Below are 25,253 nucleotides of genomic sequence, written 5' to 3'. Positions count from 1 at the left end.
CGCACCTCCGCTCGCGGCGGCCCTGGCAACGCGCGTGCGTCCCGGCAGGAGGTGCAGGCCGCGCCTGCGCCAAGATGGCGGCACACAGAGTGGAGTTCCAGTCGGTGGCAGGGGGCCGCCATGCCTGCGGCGGACGCGCGCGCGCGGCGGGCAGGCGGATGTTGACGCCGTGAACGAGCGATGGCGGCGGCGGCAGCGGCGACGGGGCCCGGGCCCGGCGAGCGGCAGCGGCGGGTGCAGGCGCTGAGCGCGGCACTGCGCTGCCGCCTCGGGCCCTACGAACCGCTGCTGGGCGCCGTGCAGGCCGCGCTGGTGTGGGAGCGGCCGGGCCGCAGCGCGCTGTGCTGGGTGGCGGTGCACGGCCTGTTCTGGTGAGCGGCGGGGCTGGGACCGGGACCAGGACCGGGAGCAGGACCGGGCCGTGCAGGGCGGGTGGCCGTCTCGGGAGGCGCGCTCCACCGAGCCCCGATGGCCGGGGCTGCGGGGGTCGGGGCGCTTGGGGAGCTGCCCCGGGGAGGAACGGTCTGTAAGGGGCCGCGGATTTGATCCGTGTCCCGTTCCGGACTGGAGGGACTGGGAGCACTGGGTCTGCTGCAGCCCTGTTCTCGTGCTCTCCTTGTACCTGAGTGCATCAAATTAGCCGGGAAAACTCAGCTCTGTGGCAGTGGAGGGAGGGCAGCCTGCCTGGATCAGGAGCTGTAAGCAGGGCAGAAGTGACAGAGCAAACCAGGATCACCCGCTGCTGCCCCCGAGGCACGCTGCGTGGTGACTGAGTACCAGGTGCTGAGTTTTCCCCCTGATTGACTGGTTTTAGGTTTGTGTCTCACAAAGATCTGGTCAGTACCAACTCACTGGTTTCTTCCCCACAGGTTCTTTGCTCTGACTTCCCTTCGTTTGCTGTTCCTGGTTGCATTAACCCTCATAGTAGTAGTGTGTCTAGACCAGTGGAAGCACAAAATCTGGCCAGAAATTGGTGGTAAGTTTTATTTTGAACTCATAGCAGCAAATCAAGCCCCTGTTTCCAGCCCCACAAGTACAGGTTCTGCACTGCCTGCAATTACATTGTTAAAACTTGGGCCTTTTGCTTTAAGCAAAGCAGAAGTACTGCAGCAAGAGTACTGCAGACATGCTCTTTCTGGAGCTGGAAATTCGAACCTGTGTAAACACAAGTTCTTTTTGTGCTTGTGACACTGGTATTTGTCTTGTAATCCTGAACCACAGGGTGTACGTGACCTAGTGCAGGTTTGAGACAGTGATTCACTTTCTGAGCATTCAGTACCAGAATGAGAAATTGAAGCTTATGTGGAATTCGTCTGGATTCCTCCTCAGAATCCATAATAATCCAGTTTAGGATGAAGACAAGTCCCAGCCTTGCTGTTGATCAGAGATTGCTTTGGGAGAAGAGGCATCTGAACAGCTGTAATGAAGTTAGTTTTCAGCTTTCAGTAACCAAAGCAGTTGTATCCCTCCTTTGTGACATTAATACACTGATGAACACCCTCATTCCAGCAGCTCGGGGTCCCTTGGCTTTGCATGGACAGGTTAGTTTGGAGCAGTGTGAGTGAGGGTCTGCATGTTCCCAGGGCTGGTTCCCTGACTAACCAGCAAGTTCAGCTCCCAGCTTTCTGCTTCAATCCGTGTCCTCTGTAGTTCCTGGGAAGACATTAAAGCTTTCCTCGGTTTCAGAGCTTGGCTCAGGCTCGTTCTTAGGAGAGAGTCTGTCCAGCTCCCTCATCCTTCTGATTTGATCTCTCAGGGTGGCTGGTATATCCCTTTCAAGTCCCAGCCTGGGTGGGAAAGTATCAAAAGTCTTAAATCCCTGATTCTTCCAGTCTGCATGCTGTTCCTCCTTCCCAGCTGGTGTGTGCAGGGAGTGGGAGAGAGGGAAGTGGGCAGCCTCTAGTGTCCAACAAACACCGAGGAGCAACAGGGAGAGTCTTGCAGTCCTGTACTGTCACACGTACACACTCAAGATTTGTTATGGAGTGATGCGTCTCCATCCTGTAATTACAGTTAATGTCTTTTCCAGGTGTTCCCCAGCTCATTAAAGCTTCACTTAAATCCCAAGAGCTAAGCATTCCCATGGCAAATTCCTTGCAACTAATGTAGTGTCTGTTCTTAATATTTTAGTGGCAAGACCTGATGAATTAGACAATGAGAGGTAGGCAACTAATTTGACTCCTCTGCTGTGATACTTTGCTGTGATACTGTGTTGTTACCTGCACATGCTTGGGATGTTGGCTCCTTCGGGTGAGGAGGAGGGGAGAAGGGAGGAGGGAGCTGGGAGCTGCTGGATGGAAGCAGATGGAGACTTAGATGCAGTCAGGTGGTCTTGAGAAGTTTTTGGCTTGCCCAAACCATTTATTATGTTTTGCCTTCATACCAGCCTCCAGATATGCTTGCTTGGTTCCTTGCACCCTGAAGGTGCTGCTTTAGGAGCAATTCCTCTTGTGTGGGTCTCCAGTAGCTGGAAAACAGCATTTCTGATTTCTATGGGAATTAATGAAGTCTTCTGAGACTTGATAGGGAATATTTAACAGGCTTGTTCCAGCAGTTGTCTCTGCATAGTTATGATCTGACTGCGGCATTAATAATGGGTTGAGAAATGCTGAGGTGTTGCCTCACTGCTCACACCTGCCTCTCTGGGCACACCTTCCTGCTGCCACTGCCAGGCTGTGCTGGATGTCAGTTCCTGATTAAATCACTTGAGCTGGTGCCAAAGGACAATTGTCTTTATTCATTTTTGTAAGAGGCCCAAGCACAAAAGGAATTGCTCTTTCTAACCTTCAGGTACTCATGACTAGCAGTTAAGCAGCACTAACAAAACTGACCAATTCAAGGCCTCCACAATAACTGGTATATGAAGTGAGGTGCAAGGCTGCTTCTAGAACTCATGCTGAACACTTGGAGGCTGTAGTTTACCAGATAAACACAGAAAAAGTAAATGGATTCACTTGATTTGCCTCTGCACTGCGCACTCCCTCCAGCAGCCTGGAAACTGGTCCAGGCCATTGACTGAAATTCCTGCTCCTCAGCTGCTGTGGGAGCACTGGGATGCTGCTAGAAGGGCTGTAGATGAGCTGCTTTGGGCAGGGCACTGCTTAGAGGGCAAGTGACCCTCATTTCTAGAGCTCTGTGCTGGGTGGGAACAGAAGCAAGCATTGAGACAAGCATTTGTAACCAGGGTCTTCAACCCTGACACTGATGCAGCAATATCTGTTCCCAAATTCTGCCTTCACTGCAGCTGGGGATATGTCCACCCTCGGCTGCTCGGAGTGCCAGAGCTCTGTCATCATTTGGCTGAAGGATGGGTGACTGTGACCAACTTCTTAAGTAATCTCTTCGTTTTCAAGAGGCAAAGTCCTGGCAAGGTGAGAATGTACAGTCTTCATAAATAACCTGTTTGGTGTGGAGCCTCTGCTGACCACAAAGATCCTCCTATGCTGGCATCCAGCACTGGCTGAACACGTTCCTGGATGGGAGGTTGCCACGGGAAGTCTCCCACAAAACTGTCTATTAGGTGGTGGGGAAGAATGGAAAGCACAGGCAGAATAATCAGGTTGTGGAGGAGGGAGGAGAAAGTGAATGTCAGTATGTGGATTGCACCACTGAAGTGAAAGCGTGGCTGCTCCTTCTGTGGGTTTCTGGCTTTTCAAATGCTGTTGAACTTGTCTCCTCACTGGGTTTTAACAGTTTGAAAAATGTGTCAAGCTTTTTCTCTCTTCTTTTTTTGAGTTTATGGAAAGAGAAACCTGTAGCACAGTGATACTGCCCTTGTCCTCTTCATCTTGAAGAGGTCTCTAGTTTAGCCTCTTCCTTGCTGTTGGTGTCCCTGCTTTGGAAGTTCCTCTTTCCCTGAGGAAGGCCTCAGCTGCTCTGAGAGCAGATACCCTGTGTCTGTGCCCATACTGCAGCAGGTGGTTGGACACTGTGAAGGCTTCACCCTCTTTGGAACAACGACTGACCCAGAATTTGCAGAGGCTGAGATGGTCAAGAAGTGAGTGAACCTACTGCTTAACCCTGGAAACTCACTGTCTCTCATGTCTTCAGTTTTGCCTCTAGTGTGCGGAGGAGTGTTCACTTTCCTGGCTGTCCTGGGCCGGTATATCCCTGGGCTCTTGCTCTCATACTTGCTGTGTAAGTAAATCTCTGTGCCAGTACAGACTTACATGTGAAATATGTGAAAAGAGATGAGTGGGTGCTGAATGTCTGAGGAATGGGGCTCAAAAGGAAAGCTTGTGTGAATGGCTTTAAAATTTGAAACAACACATTCTGCCCGGAATGTGGTGGTTCTTGACCAGGACTCAAAGTCTGGCTGGGAGAGAACATGTCTGAGTGCTTAGTAACTACAGAGCTGAGCACTAAAAGGTTGGCTTCTCAGTTTTGTTAAATTGGCAGAGGTGATGGCACCTGTTCTAACAGCCTCCCACAGCACTGCCCTCAGTGCTCAGATCTATTGTGCTGTGTGTTGTGCTGCATCGCAAAACAGGCAGGATGTTTGCCAAGCAGCATCCTGAACAACCTTCTAACCCACATTCCTGCTCACTGCAGTGCTCCTGGTCCTGCTGTGGCCCCTGGCCGTGTACCACAGGCTGGGGCAGCGCGTGTACCTGCGGCTGGAGCCCGTGCTGCAGCGGCTGGACTTCAGCGTCCGCGGATACATGATAGCCAGGCCAGCGCGAGAGGCAATGTGAGTTCTGTGCTGTTTCTGGCCTCAAGGTTTTACACCTTGATCTTTGGATACCTGAAGCGGGCTGTGAACAGAGACTCCAGCCTTGGTGGGTGGTAAGGGCTGCATGTCTGGCATGGCAAATTCTTGGAACTGCCTTGGGAAGAGAGAGAGAGGCAGTTCCGCCTCTGCAGCCACCTCCTAGGAAGCAGCTGTGGTGGGCTTTTCATAGCACTGAGCTGCTCCAGTTCTTGGCTGTCAGAACTGTGTGTTCTCTCTTCTGGAAGAAGGAGGAAAGGCTCTGTGCAAGGGAGTTCTTAACATGTTCATCTCATGGAAAAAACCTGCTGCAGCTACAGTCAGAAATGATCCTGGCTGTGCTGTGGAACAGAGCTGGCTCTGCACTGTTGTGTGCAGTTGGAGGTTTTCTGGTCCTGCACAGAGCCTTGGCCCAGCAGCAGTAAGAGCTTTGTGTCTGGTTTCTAACAGTGCGTGCCCGGGCCCTTGGTCAGGAAGCCACGGACGATGGGAGCGACAGCGAAGAGGAGCTGGCTGCATTCTGCCCCAAGGTAAAGGAGCCTCTGGGAGAGGGAAGAGTTCAGCTGGAAAGAACAAACCACACTGTGGAGACATGCAGCGTCTGGCTGTGTGTCAGCACAGTGGAGCTGAGAGTGATGGGAGAGCAGATGAGGACACTGTCCTTTCAGATAGGTCTTTCCCACTCTGTTCCACTGAACAATGTCCAGAACTGCTTGTGCCAGCTGCAGTCTTCTAGACTGTGCAGTAAATGTGAATGAGCCTCAGTACCAGTCCTCCCATGAGGGGCCTGCTTTAGCTGGAGGCCACTCCATCATGTTTTGTCTTTTCTTTCTAGTACTGATGTTTTCAATTTTATCTTCTATTTCAAAGCTGGACGACTCCATGGTCCGCCAAGGGAACTGACCATCTCTGACTCTGAGCATTCAGATGCTGAGGTTTCCTATACTGAAAATGGGATGTTTAAACCTTTCAAGGGGACAGACACCCCTGACAGAGGGATCAGAAGGTGAGAGGAAACAGCTTCTGGAAGGTGTGGAATGCAAGCCAGGCACCAGTGTGATGGGTTTGGAGGGAGATGTGTTACCTCCCATCGTTGAAGTCTGGCTGTTTGTTATCAGCATTGCTGCTGGAAATGAGCTGCAACTGCCTGTTTTGTTCAGAAGTGAAGCTTCCTCCTTTATTCCTGTGGTGCTTGAGTGGAGCAAGAGCAGCAGCTCTGCAAAGGCAGATCTAGCTCTGTCAGTCTGCCTGTGTGTGCTGGTGCTCCCCTCTAGCAGGTGGCTGCTTCAGCACCAGCATTCCTTGCAAGTGAGCTGGGAGGTCAAGGGGATCTGCACAGCTGGGATGGGAGGAGGGAGATGTTTAAGACAGTGGTCCTGTGAGCTCCCAACCAGCTCCTGCCTGGGCCTGTGGGTGCTGCTGAGTACTGGCAGTTAAAACACTTTCTCCTCTTCCAGACCTGGATGGTCACAGTGACCCAGAAGAATCTTTTGCCAGAGATCTCCCTGACTTTCCTTCCATAAACCCAGAAGCAACCGGCATAGAGGATGAAGATGACACCAGCATTGGGATCCCCAGCCTGGCATACCGCCCACAAGGGACAGAGGATTTGCAGCTCCCATACGAGCAGGAGGAATTTGGCACATTGCCATCGGTGCAGAACCTCACCAACAACATCACTGGCTTTGTCACCAGGGGCATGATCCAGCTGGCACTGTCAGGAGCCACTCAGCCAGGCCCCTCACGCAGCACCAATCCCCAGAGAGGGGCAAAGACTCACCTCAGAGCAGCCAGTTTGGACTTGGACACTGATGCTGAAGGGGATGACTTTGACTGCTGGATCAGTCTGAGCTGAACCAGCTGGATCCCACTGGCTCCCGGGGCCAGTAAACCATCCTGTCACTTCCCTCTGGTTTTCTATTGCGCATCATGGAGGGAATCCTAGAAGGAAAGCCTTGCACAGTTCTCTCAATCGTCTCCTGTGAGTCTGAGTGATGTGACAGCCAGTCCTGGCTGGGTACACTCTGTGACTTGTGACTCTGTAGCCGCGCTTGGATTTTAAAATAAAGGACACTGGCAATCCGTAGGGAAGAGGCATTGATGAGATAGCTCCACAATCACCCTGCACTGTCTGACAGGATTGCTGCCAGCTCCAAACTTTCTCTAAGACAATAAATCTGGTGTCTGCAGCTCTCAAGTCCAGTGGGACTGACAGCATTGCCAGGAACAATTGTGCACTGAGTTCTGGCACTGATGTGTAACCAGGGGGACAGGATGGAGCCCCTCAGACATGGTGTCTGGGACTTAATGCTGTTCTCAGACAGCTCCTAATACGTGCACAAATCCAAGTCTTCTCTCCTAGCAATATCCAGCTCCAGGTGGACTAAGCCCCTTGTTCCATTGTGGATGTTGTGCAGCCACAATATTTTCCTTGCACTGGCTGCTCCCTCGTCTCCAGCTCCTGGTGATGCTGTTTTGTAAGAGCTCAATGGCAATAAGATTCCTGCTGTGACCACCAGACCACCTGCAAGAACATCTACGTGTAGCTCCTGCTCTTGTGTTGCTTTTCTGAACTAACAGCCTTTGTTAACAGCCACTAACACTTTGCTGGAAACCCCTGTGCTGCTCCAGTGCGTTCCCGTGGGCAGGGCCGAGGCTGTGCATCCCCCGGCAGTTTTTCCTGCAGGAGGAGGTGGAGCAGGGATGACAGGGCTGTGGTGTCCCCTGGGCCCTCGCACCTCCAGCCTTGTGCAGGCAGAGCCCAGCAGTGGGGCCCGGACAGGGACAGCAGCCCAGACCACCAGTGACTGAGGAGGTCACGCCTGCCACGGTCCTGTGAACAAACCAGCAGACCCCCGGGACAGCCACCCCTCCTCTGCCTACCGAGCACCCCCAATTATTTTTCCTAAGCATAGACCTGGTTCTGATCACGTTTGTGCAGCCAAAAAACGTACCTCGTCAGGGATCCCGTTCCTGGCTGCTCTTTGTCTGACTCTGCCTGTCCGACTGCGTCGGCCGCGCTGGGGCTGAGGTCGGGGGCGGGGAGAGCGGGCTCAGCCGGGAAGGGGAGGTCGGTAACGGGTTGTTGCATACGGGCTCGAGCCCCTTCGCTGGCCGCGTCCGGTGCGGAGCTGGGGGTCCAGGGGGTCTGCGCTTTTTCCCCCCGCGGCGGGAGCGCCGGTCTCGGTCGGTGAGTGCCAGCCCGGGGATGCGGAGATGCTCCGCCACCCCGGGCTGCGCGCCGGCCCCGTTCCCGGGGGGGCGGGCCGGTACCGGCGGCTCACATTCCCCCGCCAATCCCGGTGGTGCCTCCGCCCCGCCGCGATTGCGGGGAGCGGGCGGCGCGCCGGAAGTGCGTGAACGGCGCCAAACGGGAACGGAGCGGGGCTGGGAGCGCCGAGCCGCGGGATGAGCAAAGGGGCGCGAGGCCGCGGGCGTGAGTGCGGGAGCACCGGGGAGCTCCGGGCGGCCTCTGCGGTCCCGGGAGGCCGCGGTGACCGGAGCTGGTCCCGCAGGAGGTGCCGCCGCTGTGCTGCTGCGGTACCTGCGGGAGGCAGAACCGCCCGTACAGCGCCCAGGATGCCTTCGGGAACCTGCAGCGGGAGCACGGGCTGAGCAAGGCGGTGAGCGGAGCAGGGCAGGGCCGGGCTGGGGCGGGGCGGGCCCGGGCCTGGCTGACGCCGCGTCCCGCAGGCCGTGGTGAAGGCGCTGGAGCAGCTGGCGCAGCAGGGCCGCATACGCGAGAAGGTCTACGGGAAGCAGAAGATCTACTTCGCTGACCAGGTGAGCCCCGCCGCCGCCACCCGCTGGCCCCGCTGGCCCCTCAGCCCTGACCCGCCGCTCCCCGCAGGAGCAGCTCCCGGCTGCCAGCGATGCGGAGCTCCGCGGGCTGGACGGCGAAATCGCGGCGCGCACCGCCCAGGCTGCAGGCGCTGCAGCAGAGCTGCCGGCAGATGGAGGCGGGTGAAGTGTGCCCGGCCGGGCAGCCCCGAGCCACCGCGGGCAGCTGTGCCCTGGTGCCGGGTGACAGCCCTGTCGGTGGATCGCTGCCACCTTCCCAGAGCTGAAGGACTTGAACGGCTCCATGACAACTCCTGAGATCGCCAGCGAGATCGAGGCACTGACGAAGGACTGTGCCAGTTACACGGAGAAACTGGAGAGGATTAAGTCTGCTACCAACCATGTGACGCCAGAGGAAAAAGAGAAGGTGAACAGCTGCTGTGTCTGAACCCCGGGCCAGTCTGGGTCCAAGATCCAGCACTTCCCTTGCAGGCATTGCTTGCTCGGGGCTCCTGGCAGCCCTGCTCTGGGCTCTGAACCGGTGCTGTTGCAGGTGTGCCGGGAGCAGCAGCTGTACAGCCGGGAGTGGCGCAGGAGGAAGCGCATGGTACCAGCCACGGAGCGGGTGGGCAGTGACAGCCCCGCTGGGACTGCTGCCCACAGCCCTCACTGCCCTGTCTCGCCAGGCCTCTGACCTGCTAGATGCCATCCTGGAGGGGTATCCCAAGAGCAAGAAGGAATTCTTTGTAAGTACTAAGGCTGGGCAGTGCCCATGGCTGCTGAGCCAGACCCTGAGCCTTTTCTGATCTGCTTGGTGCCAGTGCAGGAGGAGGTTGGGATAGAGACGGATGAGGACCACGGTGTTGTGCTGCCAGCAACGTGAGGTGCTGGGGGAGCCTTTGTTCTGGGAGAAGCTGCTGTGGAGCTGCCTCTGAAACTCTGCTGTTGGGTTGTCCTTTTTCTCTTTTTGGCAGGACTGGGGTTTGTCCTGTGTATTTATTTGTTGTTGTTTTAAAGTGTTTTGCAGTTGGAAGGGTGGTGGGTGAGAGTCACTTGGCACTGGCCCTCTTCTTGCAGTGGAATGTCGTTTTTTCCTGCCCCTAGTGCACGGAGCTGTCTGGCTGCAGTCTGATGTAGCTGAGGGGACTTGTGGGGGCACTGGTGCTCTGTCCCTGGTGTTCTGGTAAGGAAAGGAAGCAAGGGACTGTCTGGGCTGCAGAGCTCTGTCTGTGTTCTAGCTGCTTCTGCTCTGTGCCTGAGTGGTCACATGAGAATATGATCCATTAAACACCAGGATTTTGGTTCAGCTGCACATCCCTGAGTGTTCTTTTCCTCTTTGTCAGGGCAGGATTTAGGCCTGGAGTGAGGAGTGGGGAGGGCAGGAGCCAGGAGAGGGTAACCTGAGCCAGAGAGGCTGGAATGGGCTTCTGGAAACCACCAGCTCTAGGGCACAGCTCCAAGAACTCGGTATCAGAAAAATCGTTAAAACATTCAGCAAAATTTATTTAATTACTTTTCACAATAGAAAAATACATCACTTTCACGTGTGAGGTCTGTAAAATTCCATGTCCTCTTCCCAAGGCAGGAGGCAGCACTCCCTCCTCAGTGCTGGGAAAAACTGCCTGAAATCAACATTCCCTGGATGTGCCCCTGGAGCAGGAGCACAAACACGGTTACAGAGAGCAAACCCTGCTGCTGGCAGCACCCTGGTCCCATCACTCTGGACAGTGACCAACCCTCACCCAGGCAGAGCTATGACCAAAACTGGGCATGGTACAGGGTCAAAAACATGTCCTTGATAGCAGCTGCTTTTACATCTGGCACAGGCAGCACTTTGGGACCATTTCAAAATTTACAATAATAAGAATCGAATTGAGGCTGGTCATGTATGTGTGTGTATAAAAAGTTCTGAGGAGGAGCACCAATTGCATGTGGCCATACTGTGCTACAGCTGCAGAACATTCCTGTAGAGTACAGCCTGTTTCTGAAAAGAAGAGGTGTTCCAGCACTTGCAGGAACTTCTGTGTTCCTTCCCAGGGACTCATGGCTGCAGCAGCACTTTGGGTTCATCAAGGTCCTAGCATGTGCTGCCAGGGCCACAGCTCCCAGCTCTTGATAGACTCATCCTGCTGCCAGCACTGCCAGGCTCCTCCAAAACACAACAGATGACTCAACACAGCTGCTTCAGAGGGGCAGGGCACAACCCAGTGGGTTGGGGAAAAGCAATTTCTACTGCTATACCAGAAATCCATCATTTTTAGTGTGCATTTGTCACATTTCCCCACCCTGGGGATAGCAGGGCTGTCACAGGGCTGAGGGCACAGAATGGAGCTGCTCTGGGATCAGCTTTGCAAGGAGAGTCAATGGCACAGGCAACCCATGGCACTGCCTGAGCCAGAGACTCTGCTTCCCACCTTCTGCTCCCCTCCGCCCTTCCCTCCCCTCCTGCCCCATACCTATAAAGATTTGGTGGCACTGAGTGGAGCAGCAGTGTTTGCACAGCCACTGCTGGGCTTCAGAAGGAATACAATAAATAATTCAGAGAACCTTAAAAAACAGCCACAAGGGAGAGGGCCCAGGGTGTGGCACCCAGGCCTCTGGGCAGAAGTGCCCTGTCCTCATGGGCACAGAAGTGGCGCGGGATGCTCAGTAGAGCTGGCTCTTCACCTTGTGCAGGACCCCGATGACAACGTCCCGCAGCGTCTGTGACAGAGAGAGGACATGGTCAGTTGGACTGTGGAGGGACAGCCGTTCCTGTGCCACTGTCTCTGCTCCCTCAGCCATGGCACCAGCCCCTCTGCAGCCCTGCATTCACCTGGGGCTTGCAGTGCTCCTCAATCCAGCTGAAGACACACGCCGAGAGCTCCTGAAAACTCGTTACAGAGATTGAGGCATTGAAAGACTGGAACAGGGAGTCCATGATGCCTTGGAAAACGTTGAACTTCACCTCGTCAGAGATCTGGTTCTTCCCCTCGTTTGGGTTGTCCTGATGAGCTTTCACAATCTGCTCATAGTTCCTGAAACAAGCACAGCGCACCAAGGTCAGCAGTGAGGCCAGCAGTGAGGCCACACGCGACTCTGAGCTGCCACTCCCAGCTCTGAATTCCCACACCCAGCTCCTGCTCCTGGTTCCAAGCTCCAGGCCTGTCCCCAGATGGAGAACCACTGCAGCACCCTGCGAGGATGTAAGGGAACAACATAAAGTACAGGACATGACCCCAACAGCTCTTCCTTACACTTTCATGATCTTCAAGGCCATCACATCTTTCCTGAGGGTAGAAACTTCCTCCTCCTGCTTTTTCTTTTCCTTGTGCAGGAACTGGATGTAGTCAATAGCTGAGCATAAAAACACAGAGTGAGGATTTGGGAGCACACAGAGATCCCCGTGGGAGGTGCCTGAGCCAGGGCATCATCAGCTCCCACTGACCTAGTTCCCCTGGGGAAGGTGAGTGCAGGTGAGCAACACCCAAGTTCCCCAGAGCCTCATCACACCAGAAGGTTCTAAGGTGCTGAACTTTGCCCTGCACACTTCTAGGGTGGAGCTTTGGGGGTTGATAACACCTCCTTCCCTCCGCCCTTGGGACTCACTTTTCTGGAGCACAATGGCCTTGCTCAGCTTCTGTGAGCTGATGGAGAAATCCTGCTGCTCACAGGTGGGGACGATGGCCTGCAAGTCATTGTAGCCTTTCTGCAGGGAAGTAGAGCCACAGAAGTGGGGGCTCATCCTGTGAGGCCAGGTCCACACCCAGCTCCCACAGCACAGCCCATCAGAGCCAGGGCAGCTCTGAGCACACACACAGGGCAGATCCAGCTGCAAAGCAGAGAAGTGCTGGAAGAGCAGGGTGCTGGAGCAGGCTGCCAACAGTGCTCCAGCACTGTCTGCTGTCTCTTGCCTCACCTTGATGGCATCTCGGCGCTTCTGCTCGGCCTGGGTGTGTGCCCGGCGGCGCTTGTCCTTGTACGACTCCTTGTAGGACTCCTGTTGGTAGTCACTGTCCTCATCATCTGTGGGGACAGCGTGGCTTGGGTGGGGAGACAGAGGCACGAGGAGGGGCACAGGACAGCTCAAGGGACTACTACAGCTGCAGCCAGGCCCAGCATAGCCCCTGTCCCATTCAGCAGGCTGAGCCAAAAAAAAACCTTCCAAGTAGCCCTGGCAACCGTTTCCCTCTCCTCAGGGAGCTGGGCAGGAGGCAGATACCAGTATCTCCCTTGGGAAGGTGGCAAAACCAGAGTGATTCTCGACTCCAACCCAGCTGGAAATCACAGAACCCTGATGCTGCTCCCACTACCTTCCTCCTCCTCTTTCTCCTCCGGACAGGAATCCTGCCCAGCCACGCTCACCCTCTCGGTGCAGGGCAGACCTGGAGCCCGGCACGTGCCGGATTCCCCAGCGAGCAGAAACACGTTCACGGAGGAAAAACCCCACCTGTGTTGGGGACAGAAGAGGCACTGGTGGAGCCGATGCTGTTGGCCCGGGACACTATGCTGCTTTTCCGGGCATTTTCCATGAAGAGTGCTGGAAGAAGAGTGTCCCGGGGTCAGTGCCCAACGCGGGGTGTGACCAGGCAGGGACGTGAGGGGCGTCCCCGGGCAGCCGCTGCCACCCACGAGCGGGGGTGGCAGGGCCGGGCGCAGTCCGGGCACCTACCAGAGTCCAGGCCATTGTCGCCGTAGGCCGCGTCCACCTGCGCGGGGCGGGCGGGGGGAGGAGACACGTCAGCGGGGCTGGGGCGGCGACCGCGGCCCTCACCCCGGAGCCCCCCGCCCCCAAGGGTTCGGTCGGCCCGAGGAGCACCCGCCACCCCCGAGCGGCAGCTCCGCTACGGCCTCTGGCCACCGCCCCTCGCCCCGGCACTAATCCGTGCGCGCTCCCCGCCCTCATACCCCCAGCCCGGCGCTCACCCTGCCCGGCCGCCATGAGCCCCGTCCCGTCGCCCCCGCGGCACCCGGCGGCCCGGCCCGACCCGATCCCGGCCCCACCTTCCCCCACGCGTCCTCGGCCGCGGCGCCCGGCGGCTCCGCCATCTTCCCCCCGCGCGGTCATGTGACCGCCGCGCGCCCGCCGGGGAACGCCGGCCGCCAGGGGGCGCCCGCTCCCGGAGCGTCCCCACGCGTATGACGTCACGGGCGCGACATCGCCGCCGCGCGGGGCCCAGGCCCGGGATCCCTCCGGGCACCGGAGTGCCACACCGAGCCCCGGGGCCAGCACGGGAGCGGGGACGGGCACCGGCGCAAGGACACGCACTGCAGGAGCAGCCTCTTTACTGGCACCCAGCGGGGCTCAGCCCTGCAGGGTTCCCCCTCACCGGGGGACCGCAGGACGCCCCGGACCCTCGTCGGAGCCGGACGGGGCCGTTGGTCTCGGTCCGACGCCGCTCCGTCCGCCGGCTCATCGTGGGCAGTGGTGGCAGGACACGGATCTTCACGGGGCCGTGCTTGACGGGCTCAGGCGCTGCTGCAGCAGGTCCCAGGCCTTCTGCACCTGCCGGAGAACCGTCCGGGGCCACACCTCAGAGCCCACGGCTCAGGGCAGGAGCCTCACACAACAGGCCCACGCCTCTGCCTGCCCGGTTGAATTTACATCCTCAAATCCACTCCTTTCTGGCAGTCTCGATGGTGAACAGCACACCAGGCACAGCCCGAGCACAGCACTGAGCCCTTCAGTTCCTGTCACAATCACCCAGAACACCCAGCAGCCCCAGGCTCACCTGCTGGCGGGTGATGTCCGGCTCCCAGAGGGTGCAGAGCACCACCTGTGACTGCTCTACCCGCTGCCTGTTGGTCATCTGGCTCTGCAGCCGGCGGCGAGCAGCCTCCTCGGTCAGCCCATCCCTGGCCACAATGCGCCTCACAGCCTGGCAGGGACACGGGACAATCAGGAGCTTGGGGGGAGGCTGAGGATCAGCACCAGCAGCAGGTGAGGGGCCCAGGGCATTGCCCACCTCCTCCTCCGGGATGATGGCTGTCCACACCTCGTGGACCATGTCCTGCCAGCCGGCCTCCAGCAGCACAGCAGCGTCCAGCACGCACACGGCCTTCCCTAAAGAACAAGGGCATTCCTCAGTACCCAGCCATGGATGGCAGCAGCCTGGGCTCAGTCCCACCTTCCTGCAGTGCAGACACTTCTCTGCTGAGCTGAGGCCGCCACACAGCCACCCCCCTTACCTTGAGCATCAGCCTCCCTGACTCTCTCCTTTGCCATCTGGGCTATTTCGGGCCACACAATGTCTGTCAGGCTCTTCAGCCGCTCCTAGAAAGGACCACAGTGGCATTTGGGATTCAGTCCTGTGCACTCAGAAGCCCTGTGTACCCAAGCAGGAGAGTGGGGGTGTAAGCAGTCAGGGGACACCCAGGAAGGACCCACTGAAGCTGGGGAGGTGGGTCCAGCACCAGAAAGGAAAGCTTTCACACTGACCAGAGGCTGCCAGGGTCAGGGTGCTTTTTCCTGTTATTTTCCTTGTCCTGCCATGAGGACCCTGCTATTAGCAGAGATCTCAGTCTCTGCTGTGAGAGGTGCTTTGTTCCACAGCACAGCAGGCTTCCTGTGCAGCAGGTCCCACAAAAGACCTGTCCATCCAGTAAACCTCTTAAGCTGCCTCCACCTTAGCCTGAGGCAGCAGCAGAGCAACAGGCTAAGCACCTGTAAAGACCAGGTGCCAGTGAGTCTCCCTGGGTACAAGGGACAACAAACCACTGGCTGTGTTTGTCAGGTCTGTTGCTCTGAGCTGGGTGAAGGAAAAGCATGGTATAGAGGAAATGGGGATGGCAACAGGGACAGGGATGGGAACAGGGAGGCAGCAGCAGCTGCAGGGCAAGAGCAGTGGATACAGCACAGCTTCTGACTCAGCTGTAGAGATGCAATCTGTCCCACTCTGTCCCCGTGCCACTGTCAGGAAATACAGCCAGGAAGGTGTCATCATTTCAAAGGGCTAAAAAGTAAAAATCCCTGGCACAGGACCCACTCACAGCATTAAGTATTTACAATAAACCTGCTTTTACCTGGTTTCCAAACACTTTTGCCCCAAGGACTTTCCTGTTAATCGTTCCATCTTTGTTCAGGATCTCTGCAAGGCAGAAGTACAACAGGTTTGGGAGGGACAGCTCCCATTCCTGTGGCAAGCCTGGGTTGGGGAAAGGGCCAGGAAAGGGCTGTAACACCTAACCTGGCAGCTCTTCACCTGATTCCTGAAAAGGACAGGGAAATCTTTCCAGGCAAACAGCAGCCTGGTTCATTGTTCCCCACCAGCAGCTCTCACATGGGACACACAACACCTGGGGAGCCCGAAATGCATGGGGGGCAGGGGGGCACAGGGCAGGGCTCTCTGGGATGCTGGGACACCCCTCCCTCCCCTTCCTCCTCCCCGCAGCCTCCAGTGACTCTACCTGCCCCAAAGGCCGCCACCACTGGCTCGTAGGCCGCGCCACCAGGGACATAGACGGCATGGCCCAGCTTGTCAGCGTCAATGACAAACGCGCCCAGGTGCCCCAGGAGTTTGGCGATGGAGGTTTTCCCCGCTCCCAGTTCCCCCAGTCAGGCCAATCACGTACGGGCGCAGCGGCAGAGCTGGGTTTTGCTAAGGGAAAGAGGAAAGCCATGGCAGGAGAAGGAGAACTGGGCTTTGCTGGAGACGGATCCTGACACCCCAGCCTGGAGATAGCCATGAAAGGCTCTGGCCTGCAGAGCAGCAGCAGCATTTCCAAACTCTTTGACTCCCGAAACTCCCACCCCTCCTCCCGGACACTCCCACTGCAGCTGTGGCTCTGCAGGCCCCCCTCACCCGTGGGGGCTGCAGCAGTGTCCCCAGCAGCCTCTGCCGGAGGCTGGAGGAGCTGATCTTCTCCTCCTCATTCTGACTGCGGACAGGGTCCTTCATCAATCGGATTTCATGGAGAGCCAGCTCATGGAGCCCCTGATGAGAGAAGGGTGCCACCAAGGGCCGTCAGCCATGAGAATGCAGCAGAGGGAAGGGGCAATCAAGACCAAATTTCCCCCTAGGCAGTATCGAGCAGGGTGGGAGGGCGGGCAGGGGTAGCCCAACTGGCTCCAGTGTGGGAATTACGTTTTCAAGTCTCTTCCTGTTCACAGCCTCCCCTCCCCGGAGGGTCTCCTCGCTGACCACCAGGCACTGCAGGTCAGGGTCTGTGATTGAGGGGCCGAAGGGGTCGGCCAGAGGCACAATGTCATAGCACAGTGAGGGCTTCACATCCTCCAAGAACTCGCGCAGCTTCGCCGCCCGCAGCTCGTACGGCTCGATCAGCTCCGGCAAGACCTTGTCTGCCAGTGCCAGGAGGGCGGAGAAACATAAGAGTGATGGAAAAGCAAGACCGAGAGATGGGAGAAAACACCCGTCTGGGACTTTGAACTCTGCCTCCCCCTCCCCTTGCCCTCGCTGCACCTGTACACCTTGCTGGTTATGGGCAGGACACCAGGTCCCCAGGGGATCCCCACTGACGCTTTGCCCGGATGGCACCACCTTGGGTGGGTGGCTGCCAGGACTTCACTTGTCACTGGGCCCCCAGACCACTGCCCTGCACCGGGCAGCACCGGGCTCGTCCCCGCGCAGTGCCACGGCCGCCCCGGACTCACGGCGGAGCAGGTCTCCGTCGGCCACCCCGGCCAGGAGCCGCCGCCGGGCCAGGAGGCAGCAGGCGCTGAGCAGCAGCCGGTGGGCACCGTGCAGCCGGTCGAAGGTGCCGCCAACCGCCACGTCCGAGAATTCGGGGAGGGCCGCGTCAGGATCCTGCTCGGGTTCCCCCTCGGGGTCGCCCCTGGCGTCCCCCGCGGTGTCCTCGCCCAGCAGCAGCGCGGGCAGGCTCGGCGGGCAGCCGTACACGGCGGCGGCCAGGCGCTGCAGCCCGAGCTGCACCGGCTCCGGCGGCCCCGGCGCCTCGGCGGCGGCCGCCAGCAGGACGCGGGGCTGCCGTGCCAGGCGGCGGCCGGGGCCGAGCAGGACGCGCAGGTCCAGCCCCCGCCGCGCCGCCGCCGCCGTGTACAGCGCGGCCAGAGCCCGCAGCAGCGCGGGGCCCGCGGGCGGCACGGCGGGACCGGCGGCGGGGCCGCCCAGCCGCAGCCCCGGCTGCAGATGCACGTACAGCGGCCCCGCCACCAGCCCCGCCGCCGCCGCCACCAGCCCCGCCGCCCGCCGGGGCAGCGCGGACAGCGGCGCCGTCAGCACCAGCAGCCCCGAGGCGAAGGGCGGCATTGCCCCGCCGGAAGCGCCGCCGACCGGAACGGCCACGGGAACGGCACCGGAACAGCACCGCCTCCCGGGCAGCCCCGCCGCGGGCGGGAGGTGCGCCCGGCTCCGCCCGCAGGGGGAGGAGATCGGCAGGACCGGCCCCAATGCAGGGCGGAACGAGCCCGGGGACCGCGGTGGAACGGGGACCGAGCAGGAGCCGTGCGGCTGCAAAGAGCTTTATTGGGGACACGGCGGCACCGAGCACGCGACCGAGCCCGGTCCGGGCTCGGGGGTCTCCTGGCAGCGGTGCCGGTGTTGCGGTGGCTCCGCTCAGGGCTGGTCCCCGCCGGCCTCGCTGCCGCCGAACACGAAGTCGTGCATGGCGCGGACGTACGCGGAGCCGTCGGGGCTGCTCAGCCGCAGGCGCCAGAGCGGGGCCAGGAGCTGGGTGCTGGCGCAGCGAAGGGGCGGGCAGGGGCTGCCGATGGCGTCCAGGAATACCTGGCAGCGCAGACGGGTCAGAGCCCTCTCCGGCACGGCCCCACCGCCACCCCCGCCCCGCCGTGACTGACCGGCAGGACCTCCTCCACCTCCTGGGCCGCGTCGCGGAAGATGCTCTGACAGTGCCCCAGGTACCGGCGGTACAGCCCCTGCGTCTCGGCGTCCAGGCCCCGCATCTCGCTGCCCTCCGGGTCGGGGCGCTGCAGGTTGGCCTGGAAGCTGGTGTGGACGGGCCCGCACTGCACCAGCGTCAGGCTGCGGGAGGGAGCTCATGAGCTGCCACCGAACCCCGCCCTGGCATTCCCCGCATCCCGGTGGGCACCTTCCAGCCCCCGTGGCATCACCGGCACTCACTGGATGTTGAAGGGTCGCAGGACGATGGCCAGACTCTCGCACAGCCCCTCCACTGCAAACTTGCTGGCGCAGTACACAGCATTGAAAGGCAGCCCTGGAGCAGAGCCGCACCCTGAGCACCAGAGCTCTTCCCCACGGCTCCCTGTGCCACAGGGTGCGGGGGGTCCCACCTTGCACCCCCCCAATGCTGCTGGAGACAATGATCCGCCCGGCCCTGCGGCTCTTCATGGCAGGCAGGAATGCCTGGATGGTGCGGACAGCCCCGAAGAGATTCACATCGAAGAGAGTTTTCATGGCTTGGTCAGAGCAGGTCTCCAGCGGTCCCATCAGTCCCACCCCTGCATTGCAGACTGCCGGGCATGGTGCTGTTAGCTGGGCACAGGGCAGTCAGCCAGTGACTGTAGCCCAGCACACCACTGAGTGCCAGAAGGCAGAAATGGGGGGGCCTCTCCCTGTTGATGGGCCCTTGGCACCCCCAAATCCACCTACTGCACCTCTGACCCCCTAAACACGTCCTGTCCCACTGCCTGCACCTCCCATGATTTGGAATCTGCTCCCAGTATCCTGGGGAGGGTTTTGACCCCTGAGAGGTCTCCCCAACCACCCCAAGGACACTGGGTGCACCAGGAAGAGCCATACCCAGCACATCCAGCCGCTGTCCCTGCACTTGCTGTGCGGCAGCTGCCAGTGAGCAGGGGTCAGTGACATCGAGCTGCAGGAGCTCCAGCGTGTCAGGGCAGCGGCCCCCCAGGCGCTCCAGCAGCCGCTCACCCTTGGCCAGGTCACGCATGGTGGCATAAACTGGGGAGAGAGCACGGCTGTGGGCAGCAGTGCCACAGAGCTCCGTGGCCAGCACCAACCCCAGCCCACCCCCAGGCTCTGTCTCTCCTCGGTGAGGCACTGCCTGGCCCAGCCCAGAGACCCCCTGGAGCAGCACCGACCCCTTTACCTTTGAACCGGCGAGCGCTGTCGGCTGCCAGGCGTGCAGCCAGCCCCAGGCCGATGCCTGAGGAGCAGCCCGTGATCAGCACCGTGGTTCTCTCCATGGCTGGCAGTGCTGGCCAGCAGGGCCATGCCATTTAAGAGGGCTGGGAAGGGGGTCCCCCCGCCCCACGCCACCGTGTTGTGTCTGCTGCCTTATCTCAAGGCCCCTCCACCCACCTCCCCGCGCATGCCTGGGGCTCCCTGTGCCTTGATCCTCACGCAGGTGCTGTGATAAAAACTGCACTGAGCCAGGACCTCCCTGCTGGAAGAGGCTCTGGGGCACAAGGGGAGCAGCAGCCCCAGGGGTCTGCCCCAGCTGTAGTTTGCTGTGTCAGGCATCCTGGCTGCCAGGACGTCTGGCAGGGTGTTGTTCCTGCTATGCAGACTCAGGGCTGAGGTGGTCCTCAGCCCCCATGTTCCCCACACCATCCTGTGCTAGGAAAAGGAGTTGGACACATACATGGGAGAAAAAGAGTCTGTATTTGCTCCATAGCTGGGCTCTGCCCAAGCCCCAGCTGTGGAAAAGGCCTCAAAAACTCTGCTCCAGCAACACTGCAGCCAAAGCTGCAAAGTCTTTTATAATACAAAAGGCACCAAATGTGGGCAGGGCCATGCAGTGCCAAGTCCCCACAGGCACTGGAGCCCAACGCTGCTCTGCTCCCCTGCCCACTGCCATCTCCCTGTTTGCTTCTCCCCCATCACTGCCCCTGCTATCCAGCCAAGGCCCCACAGCAGGGACACATTTGTCCTGTCTCTCTTCAGTGTCCCACCAAGCTTCTAGCTGAGGGCACTGGGGCAGCCCAGTTTTCCTGGAACAGGCTCAGGGCAGCCAGGCAGAGCTGACCACAAAGCATGGTGCAGAATGGGACCCTGGGGCACAGCCTGCCCCCCACATCCATCTGCCAGCCCCTTGTCCATGTGCCAGCCCCTCTTGGGGCACATCCTGCCCATGCAGGGGAAGGGGTGGATGCAGGCTGGCTGATGGCCACCAGGGCTCTGTGCCCCCCTTCCAGTACAGCCAGGACACAGCCATCAGGCCAGGAGCCCAGATAGGAGAGGGTGCAGGGGCTCTGCCCACCCTCTCTGGGGGAGGCTCTGGAGAGAGAACCCAAAGTCACGCAGGCCCAGCCATGCTGTGCCGCAGGGCGCTGGGGTAGTATTTGAGGAACAGCTTCCTGGAGATCTCCATGGTGTCCCCAGCTGGCACAGCTGGGTAGCGCTTCTTGTTGTAGATGAAGCCTCTCTCCACTTGGAAAACAGCCTGGTTGAACTGGTCCTGGTGGAAGGGGCGGCCTGAGTTGAGGCTCTCCACCAGTGCAGAGACAAAGAGGCTCCAGCGCACAGTGTAGTAATCCAGCACCAGCCCCCCCAGCTGCTTGTTGGCATAGTCCAGAATGTTCCCGCTGGGCCCCCAGAGCGTCACCTGGTTCCGGGCATTCAGCTCATACTGCTCAGCCTCCTGGTCACTGGTGGCCATGGCACGGGCATTCTCCAGCCAGCGGCCGAGGAGGAAGAGGCTGTGGCTGGACAGGAGGCTGTCCAGCTCTGGCAGCAGGTCGTACACCAGCACGCCACCGGCCGTCAGCAGCTCGGGCAGCGCGTGGCTCTGGAAGGCCTGGCGGATGCTCAGGTAGTAGTCACCGACCAGCTGCTGGGCTGCCTGCCGTGTCACATCCACCAGGTCGTAGAGGAAGGTGGGGCTGGAGCCCAGCTCGGCGCCAGCGCTCAGCAGCAGGCGCCAGGCTTCGTACACATCGCTGGTGTTGTACCAGAGCTCCGTGTCCATGTGCAGCGAGGGCCGGTGCACCAGGGGGCTGCGGTTGTGGTTGACACAGACGCCGGTGCAGTTGTACACGCTGCGGAGGAGCAGGCGCCAGGCGCTGGCTGCGGCGGCGTTTGGGGCACCGTAACGGCGCTCGGCATAGCGGCTCACCCAGCTGGGCAGGTCCAGGGGCTCCTGACGCCAGCCCAGCTCATTCATCAGCTCATACACCATGTCGTTCTGCTCAATGCCCTCAGGCACCAGCCCCGTGCCCACCATGGTGGAGTTGGGGAAGCGTCGAGCTGCAAAGGGGCCGTGGTTGATGGCCTCCACGGTGCCAAAGAGGCCGTGGTTGCCCCCAAAGTTGTGCAACATGCACCAGATGAAGGGCTGCCCATAGAAGGACTCTGTCCACTGGTAGACGGGCTTGGACTCAGCAAAGAGGTCGAGGACAATCATCCTGCCAAGGGGCACTCCATGCAGCAGGGCCCGTACCTGTGCTGGCTGCCAGAAGTCAGGCTGGTGCTGGAAGAGCCAGCCCTGCATCAGCCACAGCGCCTTGGGGTCAGCTGGGGATAGAAGAGCACTGAGTGAGAGCCTCTCCAGGCAGGGCCCACAGGTGTCTCATGAGGCCCTGGGGCCACCAACCACCCCTCAAGAGGGTTCTGTGGGTCTGGCACCAATGGGTTCTACACTTGCATGGGGCCCAGAGCCATCTCTCCCAGCCCCTGCTATCCCACCTGGACCCCTGTGGCCAGGCCAGCCCCACACACTGACCCACCTCCTGTCATTGACTTGAAAACAGCACTGCTGACTCTGGACAGATAGGCAGGGTCAGAGGAGAGGGGGGTCATCTCGTTGAAGGTGTCTGCACTATAGACATGGTCTGTGCCAAACTCCTTGATCAGCTCCTTCAGGAAGAGGGTCCCAATCACCTGGAACATGGGGTCCTCTGGGTCCAGCAGGTAGATGCAGGAGTAGGTGCAGTCGAAGTGGCTCCAGTGCCCCAGGCGAGTGGCATTCACGCGTGGGAAGACCCTGCACCAGAGGGCAGAGATGGGGATCAGGAGAATAAGGCAGGACCACAGTGCCTGCGGGGACAGGGCAGCATCCCTGGAAAGCCGCAGTGGGAGGTGCTGCCAGAGGTGAGACCCCGGGAAGGGCCCAGGGCGGAGCCCCCGGGGCAGGGACTGCACCTACCGAAGGATCCCCTGCGGTATGTGACCCGCAAAGGCCGGCAGCACCGTGGTCATGCCCAGCGAGCGCATCCGCTCCACGATCCGGTACTGGGAGAGAGAAGGAGGGAGGGAGCAGAAGGAGAGGAGCCCCCACATTCCCACGAGCGGCAGGGTGCAGCTCGGGGCGGGGTGGGGGGCTCCCCGAGGCTAAATGAGGGTAGCCTCGGCCAGGAGCACCAGGGGGTGACAGGGGTTTGCCCCAGGCAGGCGGGGCCGCCCCCGGTACCTGCAGGTAGAGCTGCTTGAAGTGCCAGGCGGGCGGCAGCGGCCCGGCCCAGCGGCGGAGGTTGCCCATCCTGTTCCACGCCAGGAACGCGGGGCCCGTGAAGTACTTGTCGATCTCCGACTGGTTCAGCCCCAGGTTGCGGTAAACCTGCGCCGGGAGCCGGGGGTCAGCGGCTCCCACGGCTCCCGGTTCCAGAGGTCCGGTCCCCGCCGCCCCGCGGTCCCGGTCCTTACCCGCTGCCACACCGCCTCCTGCCCCGCGAAAGCCGGTGCCAGGTTGATGCCGCTCAGCGCCATCCAGTCGATCTCCCGCTCCCAGCGCGCCCAGTCCCACCAGGCGAAGGAGTAGCTCTGGGCGCAGACGTTCTGGTAGTAGCGGTACCTGCGGGAGCGGCGGAGGCTGCGCCCGGGCCCCCCGCGCCCCCCGGGCCCCCCGTTACATAACAGCGCCTTGTCCCGCGCTAACGAGGCGTGAGCGGCGCCCAGCCCCGCGTCCCCGTTACCTGCCGGGAGCGGCGGCGCGGATCTCGGCCCGCAGCCGCGGCAGCGGGTCTGGCAGGCGGAGCTGCGCCCCGGACCACGACAGGTGGCAGCCGCAGAAATCCCGCAGGTAGCGATAGAGGCCGGCGGCCGCCGCCACGCCGCTGGAGCCCGTTACGGCGACGGCCACGGCGGGGCCGGGAGGCGACCACAGCCGGTAGGTGTCAGGGCCGCCAGCCGCCAGCGCCGGGTCCACCGACAGCGACACGGCGGCGGCCCGAGGGCCGAGCAGGCGCCGCGCCAGCGCCCGCACCGCCTGCTCCTGCCGCGCATCCCCCGCCCGCGCCGCCGTCGCCGCCAGCAGCAGCAGAAACGGCAGCGCCAGCCCCGGTTCCGGCCCCCGCCGCTCCGCCATCGCCGCTGCCTGCCCCTGCGCCGGCCCCGCCCCTCCCGGTACCGCCCCGCCCGCCGCCGGTCCCGCCTCTCACGACCCCGCGGCGCTGGGTGGGCCTGGCCCTGTTACCGACCGGGCGGAGCGAGGCTGGGTCCGCGGGCGGGTCTGGACCCTTTGGAGAAGGGATGTTCCGGGCGGGATGGGCACAGGCGCTGCCTGAGCCCCGCTCCGGGTGCCCGAGCAGGGACCGCGTTTGCAACTCCTCCCCAGGGCAGCGGGACCTCCGGGGCTCCGGGCTATTTCCAGTCTCGCGTTTTTCACCCCCGTGACAGTTCCGCACCACCGGGGCAACCGGGCCGCGGCCGCCCCGCCCATCCATCAGCCCGGGGGCTGCCCGGACTGACCGGGCCCCGCTCCGGCCGGCCGGGGGCGCTGCGGGACCGGGCAGCGCCGGTGCCGCGGGGCTGGGCGGCGTCCCGGAACCCCCGGAGCGGCCCCGGCCCCGCCCGCCGGGGCGAACCGCACCGGGGAACGGGACCGGGTGGGCTCGGGTCTCTCTGAGCTGCAGGGGGAGGGCGTAGACACTTCCAGGACAGAAAAGTGTATTTAACCAAATAATCAGTGTAAATGGTCGGGGGGGAGTTCTGCAGGTATGTCCAGGAACACCCAGAACCCAGCAGGAAGCACTGCTCTTGTCAGGCTCATTGCCTGTTAGGTGTCCCAGTTTACTGCTGAACCCTCTGTGTATCTCCCATGGGTGACTAAGTTCTGCAGAGAATTTATGGACAGTGGCATTATCAGCAAACAGCTCAGGAGTCCTCTGGCAGCAGCAGCACTTTGCAGCTTTTTGCATTAATAGTTAGTGTCAGTGTTTGTCAGACTTGTTCTGTGGATTTTCCAACCTCACACAGTCAGGGTACTGGAAAACCAGGACAGAACGCGGCTGCAGGGCGGCCCGGAGGAGAGACGGGGGAACTCTTGGCTCCCCGAGCACCCCCAGTGCAGCTCACGGGGGCCGGGGTCTCCTGCCAGCCTGTGACCCCAGAGCCAGGGAAACGGGCAGAAATGTTGATTGCACGGGAGAATGGTGAAAGAGGAGAGGGAACATGCCCCAGCCCGCTAGTGCCTACAGGAGAAGCAGCCCCGGACCAGCGCGAAGCCGGTTCCTCGTCCGGGAGGTGCGGGAGGCTGGGGCCGCAGTTCAGCACGGCCTCTCGCCCTCCAGGAAAGATTAGGAGATGGAAACACACCGACATCAGCAACACAATCACCAAACCCCTGCAGAAGCCTCCCTTCCGCTGCTCCCGCACATGGGGAAATGGCCTGTCCGGCAGGAAGGGCCTGAGTAAACACGGCGCTCCGGGGGCAGGGGGGTTCCTGCGCTGGGGAAAGCAGGAGCAGGCACAGCCCCCGGGCAGGCACAGCGCCTTGCCCCACTCCTAATCGAAGGGTACTCACAGCACCCGGGTTAAACAAGCCGGAACTTTTCCCCCTGCACATCTCGTTCCACCCACTCACGGGGTCTATCAGGGCGGGCAGGAGCCCCGAGGATAAACGGCTCTGGCCTGGCCTTCACTCAGGATATTGCTGGGATTGATAAGCCCAGGCAGGGTCACGCTGATCTTGCTGTACAAACCAGCCCTGC

The 25,253-nt window shown here is 60.5% G+C and overlaps 6 protein-coding genes across 7 annotated transcripts; 2 read left to right on the top strand and 4 right to left on the bottom strand.

Moving 5' to 3' along the window:
* Positions 1–180: 180 nt before the first annotated feature.
* On the top strand, positions 181–6,794 carry LOC117006693 (reticulophagy regulator 3-like). Its single transcript, XM_033079251.1, is given in 13 exon segments — positions 181–371; positions 870–976; positions 2,131–2,161; positions 3,245–3,384; positions 4,063–4,137; positions 4,552–4,673; positions 4,675–4,690; positions 5,159–5,238; positions 5,579–5,596; positions 5,599–5,670; positions 5,672–5,714; positions 6,166–6,537; positions 6,540–6,794. Coding segments are annotated over 13 exon segments (1,326 nt in total). The 3' UTR covers positions 6,599–6,794.
* A 1,322-nt stretch (positions 6,795–8,116) lies between these two features.
* LOC117006269 (homologous-pairing protein 2 homolog) lies at positions 8,117–9,794 on the top strand. Its single transcript, XM_033078645.1, is given in 10 exon segments — positions 8,117–8,144; positions 8,224–8,261; positions 8,263–8,331; positions 8,402–8,491; positions 8,559–8,630; positions 8,632–8,671; positions 8,770–8,915; positions 9,042–9,095; positions 9,175–9,234; positions 9,315–9,794. Coding segments are annotated over 10 exon segments (654 nt in total). The 3' UTR covers positions 9,372–9,794.
* Positions 9,795–9,970: 176 nt separating this feature from the next.
* LOC117006666 (max-like protein X) lies at positions 9,971–13,884 on the bottom strand. Of its 2 annotated transcripts, none has more exons than XM_033079217.2 (8): positions 13,798–13,884; positions 13,140–13,176; positions 12,918–13,007; positions 12,387–12,493; positions 12,077–12,176; positions 11,725–11,824; positions 11,304–11,505; positions 9,971–11,191 (listed from the first exon to the last, which is right to left on the bottom strand). In XM_033079217.2, the coding sequence occupies exons 1-8, from the start codon at positions 13,882–13,884 to the stop codon at positions 11,135–11,137; spliced, it is 780 nt and encodes a 259-aa protein (XP_032935108.1). In that variant the 3' UTR covers positions 9,971–11,134. The 2 variants fall into 2 exon arrangements, with proteins under 2 accessions (XP_032935108.1, XP_032935109.1); XM_033079218.1 differs by lacking the exon at positions 13,798–13,884 and adding an exon at positions 13,472–13,553.
* A 2-nt stretch (positions 13,885–13,886) lies between these two features.
* Positions 13,887–17,694, bottom strand: COASY (Coenzyme A synthase). The gene is given in 10 exon segments (XM_033078644.1): positions 13,887–13,973; positions 14,200–14,346; positions 14,434–14,531; positions 14,657–14,741; positions 15,491–15,555; positions 15,875–16,004; positions 16,006–16,065; positions 16,270–16,401; positions 16,552–16,766; positions 17,079–17,694. Coding segments are annotated over 10 exon segments (1,608 nt in total). The 3' UTR covers positions 13,887–13,913.
* Positions 17,695–17,985: 291 nt separating this feature from the next.
* On the bottom strand, positions 17,986–19,604 carry HSD17B1 (hydroxysteroid 17-beta dehydrogenase 1). Its single transcript, XM_033079152.1, has 6 exons — positions 19,475–19,604; positions 19,165–19,326; positions 18,696–18,875; positions 18,526–18,619; positions 18,243–18,426; positions 17,986–18,171 (listed from the first exon to the last, which is right to left on the bottom strand). Exons 1-6 carry the CDS (start codon positions 19,602–19,604, stop codon positions 18,001–18,003), a joined length of 921 nt encoding a protein of 306 aa, XP_032935043.1. The 3' UTR covers positions 17,986–18,000.
* A 366-nt stretch (positions 19,605–19,970) lies between these two features.
* Positions 19,971–23,551, bottom strand: LOC117006267 (alpha-N-acetylglucosaminidase-like; the record flags this gene model as incomplete). The annotated part of the gene is made up of 6 exons (XM_033078643.2): positions 19,971–21,840; positions 22,053–22,309; positions 22,472–22,557; positions 22,736–22,882; positions 22,969–23,116; positions 23,238–23,551. Coding segments are annotated over 6 exons (2,169 nt in total), but the record flags the coding sequence as incomplete, so codon positions are not given.
* Positions 23,552–25,253: the final 1,702 nt, after the last annotated feature.

This window comes from Catharus ustulatus, chromosome 23 (genome assembly GCF_009819885.2).
Source record: "Catharus ustulatus isolate bCatUst1 chromosome 23, bCatUst1.pri.v2, whole genome shotgun sequence".
In the NCBI taxonomy this organism is placed as follows: Eukaryota; Metazoa; Chordata; class Aves; order Passeriformes; family Turdidae; genus Catharus; species Catharus ustulatus.
The sequence above is the reverse complement of the archived record's forward strand: the minus strand, read 5'-3'. Positions and strand labels throughout refer to the sequence as shown.

Coding starts and splice junctions, on each gene's coding strand:
- LOC117006666 (XM_033079217.2), bottom strand. CDS start 13,884: ATGAGCCGGCGGACGGAGCGGCGTCGGACCGAGACCAACGGCCCCGTC. Junction 13,008..13,139: donor CGACAATGGCCTGGACTCTG/GTAGGTGCCCGG, acceptor CTCTTCTTCCAG/CACTCTTCATGGAAAATGCC. Junction 12,494..12,917: donor CTCTTCTGTCCCCAACACAG/GTGGGGTTTTTC, acceptor CTGTCCCCACAG/ATGATGAGGACAGTGACTAC.
- HSD17B1 (XM_033079152.1), bottom strand. CDS start 19,604: ATGGCATGGCCCTGCTGGCCAGCACTGCCAGCCATGGAGAGAACCACG. Junction 19,327..19,474: donor CAGCGCTCGCCGGTTCAAAG/GTAAAGGGGTCG, acceptor CTCTCTCCCCAG/TTTATGCCACCATGCGTGAC. Junction 18,876..19,164: donor ACAGCGGCTGGATGTGCTGG/GTATGGCTCTTC, acceptor CATGCCCGGCAG/TCTGCAATGCAGGGGTGGGA.